The sequence below is a fragment of the Empidonax traillii genome, unplaced genomic scaffold (assembly GCF_003031625.1).
Source record: "Empidonax traillii isolate 1590-97213 ecotype Southwest subspecies unplaced genomic scaffold, ASM303162v1 scaffold1745:size86688, whole genome shotgun sequence".
Taxonomy (NCBI): Eukaryota; Metazoa; Chordata; class Aves; order Passeriformes; family Tyrannidae; genus Empidonax; species Empidonax traillii.
In genome coordinates, this window is record NW_020956938.1 from 15294 (window position 1) to 23039 (window position 7746).

General features: G+C 51.7%; 1 protein-coding gene across 1 annotated transcript; it reads left to right on the forward strand.

The window, feature by feature from the left end:
- Window positions 1-1220: 1220 nt before the first annotated feature.
- LOC114070922 (olfactory receptor 14J1-like) lies at window positions 1221-2126 on the forward strand (the record flags this gene model as incomplete). Its single annotated transcript, XM_027908546.1, has 1 exon — window positions 1221-2126. A coding segment is annotated over exon 1 (906 nt), but the record flags the coding sequence as incomplete, so codon positions are not given.
- Between the last annotated feature and the right edge of the window lie 5620 nt (window positions 2127-7746).

Consider the following 7746-nt stretch of genomic DNA (forward strand, 5'->3'; position numbering starts at 1 on the left):
GAGTGTCGACCTGCCGGAAGGCAGGAGGGCTCTGCAGAGGGATCTGGATAGACTGGAGAGATGGGCTGACTCCAATGGGATGAAGTTCAACAAGGCCAAGTGCCGGGTCCTGCACTTTGGCCACAACAACCCCATGCAGCGCTACAGGCTGGGCACAGACTGGCTAGAGAGCAGCCAGGCAGAAAGGGACCTGGGGGTGCTGATCGACAGGAGGCTAAACATGAGCCAGCAGTGTGCCCAGGTGGCCAAGAAGGCCAATGGTATCCTGGCCTGCATCAAGAACAGTGTGGCCAGCAGGAGCAGGGAAGTGATCCTTCCCCTGTGCTCAGTGCTGGTGAGGCCACACCTTGAGTATTGTGTTCAGCTCTGGGCCCCTCAGTTCAGGAAGGATATTGAAGTGCTGGAGCGGGTCCAGAGAAGAGCAACGAGGCTGGTGAAGGGACTTGAGCACAAGTCCTATGAGGAGAGGCTGAGGGAGCTGGGGTTGTTTAGTCTGGAGAAGAGAAGGCTTAGAGGTGACCTCATCACTCTCTTCAACTACCTGAAGGGAGGTTATAGCCAGGTGGAGGTTGGTCTCTTCTCCCAGGTAACCAACAATAGGACAAGGGGACATGGGCTCAAGCTCTGCCAGGGGAGGTTTAGGTTAGATGTTAGGAAGAAATTCTTTACAGAGAGGGTAATCAGGCATTGGAACGGCCTACCCAGAGAGGTGGTGGACTCACCATCCCTGGAGGTTTTTAAAAAGAGATTGGATGTGGCCCTTAGTGCCATGATATAGTAATTGGAGTTGGATCAGGGGTTGGACTTGATGATCTTGGAGGTCTTTTCCAACCCAATCTATTCTATGATTCTAAATGAGGATTCCTGCACTGGAAAAGAACCTTCCCCAGGTGCTTTGATAATAATAGAAAACACAGGCAAAATTATTCTAAGCTGAGACTGAGCTTTTTCTCTGCAGCCACAGCTCTTCTGAGTCATGAGTGTAGAGACATGAAAGGTGGGTTACCTCTGAAATCCTTTGGGAGTGTCAGAGCAGACCAAAAAGAGTTCCATGTCCCATTGCAGCAAAGCAAAACTGACTCTGTGGCAACAGATTTAACAGCACTTGACAAATTTCTATTAAAACCTCTTTAAAAGGGAGTGGCTTTCTCAGAAAAATCTGTGTTAACTGTTCCCTTTCTTTTGCTTTTCTGAACAGACGTCATGGTAAGAATCAGCAAATGCCCAACAGCAGCTCCATGGACCAGTTGCTGCTCCTGGCATTGGCAGATAGGCGGGAGCTGCAGCTGCTGAACTTCTGGCTCTTCCTGGGCATCCCCCTGGCTGCCCTCCTGGGCAACGGCCTCATCCTCAGCGCCGTAGCCTGCGACCAGCACCTGCACACCCCCAGGGACTTCTTCCTCCTGCACCTCTCCCTCACAGACCTGGGCTGCATCTGCACCACTGTGCCCAAAGCCATGCACAACTCCCTCTGGGACACCAGGGACATCTCCTATGCAGGATGCACTACCCAGGTGTTTGTGTTTATGTTTCTCATGTCAACAGAGTATTTCCTCCTGATCATCATGTGCTATGACCGCTACTTTGCCATCTGCAAACCCCTGCACTACAGGACCCTCCTGGGCAGCAGAGCTTGTGCCCACATGGCAGCAGCTGCCTGGGCCTCTGGATTTCTCTATTCTCTGCTGCACACAGCCAATACATTTTCCCTGTGCCAAGGCAATGCTCTGGACCAGTTCTTCTGTGAAATCCCACACATCCTCAAGCTCTCCTGCTCACACTCAGGCTACCTCAGTGAAATTGGTCTCATTCCTGTTACTGCCTGTTTCGCATTTGGTTGTTTCATTTTCACAGTTTTCTCCTATGTGCAGATCTTCAGGGCTGTGCTGAGGATCCCCTCTGAGCAGGGACGGCACAAAGCCTTTTCCATGTGCCTCCCTCACCTGGTCGTGGTCTCCCTGTTCCTCAGCACTTGCATATTTGCCTTCCTGAAACCCCCCTCCATCTCCTCTCCATCACTAGACTTGGCTCTTTCAGTTTTGTACTTGGTGGTGCCTCCAGCAGTGAACCCCCTCATCGACAACCTGAGGAACCAGGAGCTCAAGGATACCATAAGGAAAATGATGACTGGTTGTTTTTCAAAAGCAATAACCTGCTCCTTTTCTTCTGCAGACCACTCACTGAGTAACACAGTTTGGGTCCAGCTTGCCTTCTAATACTTTTAGTAGTGCTGGGAGTTGGGGGCTTTCATGTTATGTCCCTCTTGTTCTTGTCATTAACACTGAAATTTAATTTTTCATCCCATATATAATTCACTGTCTCACTCTTTTTTTTTTGACCCAGAAAATGTACTAATCAGGAATCGTGTTCTGCGTGCATTGAAACAAAATAAAAATTTGTGCGGCAAGGTATTTGTCAAACATTCTGCCTGTGATAGTTTGTACATGAATGATTCACAATCTCTGAGTGTAAGAAACTACAGAAATTCTTTTTCCTGGACCCTTCCTCCAAGACCTCTTCTGAAGCTGGAGGGCATTTCCATGTTTGCAGATGTGGAGGGGAAAAGAGTCCCAGCCCTGCCAGGGAGTACCAGAACTGGGTCTTTGCAGAGCTGCTCTTTTTGCACTCCCCCCTCTCCTTTGCTGTTTGTGTCCAAGGCCTGAGTGCTCTGGCAGCTCAGTCACTGTCCTGCTGTGTGTCAGTCCTGGGACCACAGGCAGGGACAGGCCCTGGGCACTGCTGGGACAGGGCTGGGCTCCACACCAGCACTTCCATCAACAAAGGGCTTCCCCTGCAGGCACTTCCTGAAGGCTGAGCTTTTTTCCCAGTGTCTGGTCTTTTCCATGTGCTGCACACCCTGGGAAAGCTGCCCCAGGACAGTGGTCACAGACCAGCCAAGAACAATCACAATTGCCTTGTCCATCCCTCAGACCGTGGGGCATCTCAGACAGGGCAGAGCAGGTGACACCCCGCAGGGCTGAAATGAAAAAGAGGCAAAATTAGAGATATGAAATATATTCAAAACGTTCAGGAGCTCTTCTGAGTAATATTTATTCATTTGAAACATTGGTAGGAAATTTATTTTGCTAAGTAGCTGTACAAAGCTGTTCGTAGTGAGTGAATCAGGTCGGTGAATATGGGTTTGGTTTTTCAGTGAAAAAAACAATGAAAAAATTAGGAAAAAAAAAAAAAAGGTAGTAACCCTTGAAATGTTGGACAGGAAGACTTGAGCAGTTACCAAGGGTTCTGTTCTGCAGAGGTTTCTACTCTCTCCCAAACTCCACACTCATGGATTCAGGCCATGACTTCCCAGAGCAGTCCCAGGGGTGGCCACAGCCCCAGAAATGCCCCGGGGCAGCTCAAGTGCCCAAGTGTGAGAGGCAGGAAGGGCCCAGCTGGGGAGGGGAAGGGAATCCCACACCTCCAGCCCTGCTGCACAGGCTGAGGAGGGTGCTCTCCAGCACAGCAACACATCGTGTGCCCTTGGGGGCTGGGCTGCCAGGGCTGTCCCCAGGGACTGACTGGCAAAAGGAGGGCAGGCAGATGCTCAGGGGTCAGGAGGGTCATCATAAAGGTGACCCCATCCAGATGAAAGGTTTTGGGGAGGTCAGCAGAACTGGGAAAAACTGGATGGGATGTTTGGGTGAGGGAAAAGGAGATGTTCAACAAATATGAAAGATTTTGACGAGATAAGAACAGTTTCAGGGAATGCTGAGGGTGCTGAAACACTGACTGTGCAAACATTCCTGATGGGTCTTTACTCTATTTGTAACCTCAACACTACCCAAAAGTGCTGCCCCTCCCATTGAAAGGAATCCACTGCTCTAATTCCAAGACAGAAAAAGCCCAAACCCAGAACTCCAGACTCTTATTTGTACCTAATGCTCACCCCAAACCTACTTTCTTAGTATGAAAAGCCAAGCTTTAATCGTGACCTAGCTCAAAAAACTGTTCTACTGAACATGAACCAGACCCTACCAGCAAAACAACAAACCTGCCAAAGTTCTGCCTAATCCCCACCCTGAGCTCTAAAGCCCAAGGCCTGACCATGAAGCACCCCCACAGCCCTTGAGAGCAGGGCAAGGACCTGTAGGGCCCAGAGCAGGCCCAAGGGGTTGGCAGAGCAATGGGAGGTGACCTGGATCTGCTCAGCTCTGCAGGAACCCCCAGGAGAAGAGCCTGGGCTCTGTCAGGGATGTCCTGGGGCACAGGGGCTTAGCATCAAAGCTAAGAAGGCCAAGTGCACATGGCAAGAGCCAGAGCTGGGGGACAGCAGAGATATCAGGGAGGGCCCAGAAATGCTGCTGGGAGGGGGGTGGCAAAGCAGGAGGGGTGTGTGCAGCCTGCAAGGCCAGAGGAACAGCAGGGACAGGGGAGCACAGCCTGCAACACAGATGGCCAAAGGCTCTGACAGGGCTGCAAGGCACCCAGGCCTTTGTGCCCTTGGCTCTGGCAGCTGCCTCTGCCCCTCAGGTCACCACAAGCAACTTTGCTTTGTCTGCCTGCACTCCTGGCCTGCAAGGATCTGCTCTAAGGAGTCCCTGGGGAGGCTTTGTCAGTGCCTGCCCTAAGTGAGGCCCAAGAATGCTTCAAGGGACTGGGAGTTTGCTTTCTGACTTCCTGAGCAGCTTCTTCAGTCTTCTCTCAGTAGCTGAGAACAATGGACTTCTCTGTAAACACGCTGTGGTGCTCATTAAAATACAGAAAAACAAAGTATTTTCCTTCTTTTAATTGTCTTCACCTTTTCAAGTCTTCAACAACTAATTAGATTTGTTTTGTTGTTTAGCTAAGGAGGAAGCTTTTAAAGTGGACCTCACAAAAATATATATTTTTTCTATGAAAGAAAGCGATTTACACAGAGCCTTGAGATGCAAGAGGGTCAGGGGGCACAGGATTTGGAAACAAAGATAAGAAGGGGGCAAAGGAGATTAGTAGGCCTTAATCATTGACCCGTTGAATAGTTATTTAGGAATTCAATAGCATTTACTGCAATTGAACAGTGACTGAATCATAGATTCCCAAAAACAACACTCACATCACAGTCAATTCACACCCACACCCAGGCAGAGATGTGTGGACACATCAAGATCTGGGTGTGTAAAGGTCCAAAATTCTCCTGGTTGTCAGTGAAACACCCCCACACATCCCTTTGGGATTCCCAAAAGGCAAGGTTCCACAAGGCCCTGCAGTGTCACAATGGTCCCTTCATTCCATGAGTTTCCCCAGTGTCACAGTGACCCCTTGATGCCAAGAGTTTCTGTGCTTTCCATGTTACTGCTCTGCTCTGCCCTGGGGTGGCCTCACCTGCAAGACTGGGGCATTTTGGGGGGAACACAATGGAAGGGGGAGATTGAGCCATTAGAGAGTGTCTAAAGGAGGCCACGAGGATGGGGAAGGGCCTGGAGTAGAAGTTGTGCGAGGACACTGAGGGCACTTGGTGTGTTCAATTGGAGAAGAGGAGACTGAAGGGAGACCTCGCTGCAGTCACAACTTCCTGGGCAGGGGAAGAGGAGGGGCAGGCCCTGAGCTCTGCTCTGGGGGGACCAGGGACAGCACTGAGGGAATAGCCTGGAGTTGTGTCAGGGCAGAGTTAGGTTGGATCTTGGGAAAAGATTCTTCCCCCAGAATGAGGTTGGGCACTGAACAGGCTCCCCAGGGTAGTGGGCACAGCACCAAGGCTGACAGAGCTCAACAAGTGTTTGGATCATCCTCTCAGACTCATTGTGGACCCTTGTGGATGGTCCTGTGCAGGGCTAAGGGTTGGACTGGATGATCCTTGGGGTTACCTTCAAACTCAGCATATTCTGTAATTCTGGGTTTGTTTGGTTGTTTTTGGTATTTTTGCTCCCCTTTTGAATTGCCTTTCTTCTGACCCATGAGTTTCTTCTTTATTGTCTTGCGCCTTGGTGGGCAAGAGAAGTTTATCCAACTCAGTCACCTTGACCAGGTGACTTTTTGTACAAGTCACCATTAACTAGACAAGGTTTCTCAGACTCGCTGCAACTTGGTATCATCCCCAGAGGAGTGGAAAGTGCATTTCATTCCATCAGTCAGAGACACCATAGAAATGTTCCATAGGAATGGTCAAGGGCTGGTCCCTGAGGGATGTCACCTGGGAGTTGCCCCCTGGAGGAATTTGTGTCATGACTTTTGACCCTTATGAGTCCTTCAACTTCCCACCCACCACGTTTCACTTTTCCAATCCAGCTGTCACCAGTCTGGCTCTAAGGAGAGCACAGAAGACCATGTCAAGGACTTACTGAAGTCTGGGCACACAACACACCCTTCTTCTGCCTCCCACAGGGGTTCTGCAATCCCTGCCTTGTCCTTCCCATGCCTAGCAATGGTTGCAGGAGGACTTGCCATGTCCCCTTCCCTGCTGAACCTGAGCAGGCTGGAACTCTGTCAAGCCTCCTTGCTGCCCTGTTTGCAGACTGGTTCCATGTCTGCCTTTGCCAAGGCCCCAGGAACCTGTGGGATGGCTCTGGCCTTTGCAACGGTTTGGGAGAGGTCTCCCAGTGACCCTGCCCAGCCTTCTCAACATCCCTGACACCAAAACCTTTTCTATTTTCCTGCAGTTCCAGTTTCATGCTAAGGACACAACACATATTCTTGTGGTTCTTCAGGAGAAAATCAGAAGTGATTTCATTCTAGAGGTCAATGGTGGAGCAGCCCAGTCTGCTCTGGCCCCACTGCACTGCCCACCCCAGGGAGCTGCAGAGCTCTGGGCACTCTTCCCACAGCCCCAGCCCCTCTGAAGGGCACAGCAGCTCCTGGGGCACAGAGACGAGTCTCAGCATCCCCATCAGCTCAGGGGCTTGGCACTCATCATGGCAGCAGGAAATGGAGCTCAGGGGAACTTCAGGAGCCCCGGTGTAATCTGCAGGAGATGCCCAGCACAGCCTGACTGTGCCCCTCAGTGCCAACCCCTCTGCCCAGCCCAGCACAGAGTCCTGGCCCAGGGACAGAGCAGCCTGTCCCCAGGGGGGCTGCAGAAAGAGCTTTCTCTGTGCCATGGATTCCTCTGTGCAGGCACAGAAATGCTGCCTTGCTCTTCTCCAGGGACATCCCTTTGCCCAGGGCAGTGTGTCCAGGCTGCCTTGGCCAGTTGCAGATCCCAGCCTGGGATCCCTGCAGGGCCCTGAGCTGGAGGGACTGCTCTGCAGAGGGAGGGGCTGTGGCACCCTGGGCTGACCCTGCACTGGCCATGCTGGTCAGGCTGGGAAGCAGAGCCAACAGGATGGGGATCACTCCTCTCCACCCTCTTCCATCTTCCTGGAAGGCTCAATAGCCAAGAACAAGGCTGGGCAGGACCATGGGCTGTTTGCAATGGCACAGAGGGCAGGGCAGGGCTCCACTCCATCCAACCTGTGGGCTACAGAGTTCTTCAGGACACCCTCCTGGAAAGCCCAGCCCTGGCTCTGGTACAACCCTCCCTCAGTTGGGCAGGCACAGTGTGAGTTCACTGAGGGGAAGAGGTGTCACTGACCAGAGTCCTTTCTCTGTTCCTGCTGCATCCCCTGGGGTTGCAGAACTCTCCTTTACCGTTTCCCAGGGACATTTAGTACTTTAGCTCTGGGTGACTCCAACCTGGGCAGGATTCTACTCCAGGGCTCCAGTCACTGCTGACTGGATGGGACAGGCTGTCCCTGCAGATCCTTTGTGCTCTCCTGCAGTTCCTCATTTCCTACACACAAGTCCTCATCTGCCATCAGAGCCAGCACAAGGTCCAGAGTCCCTGGCAGG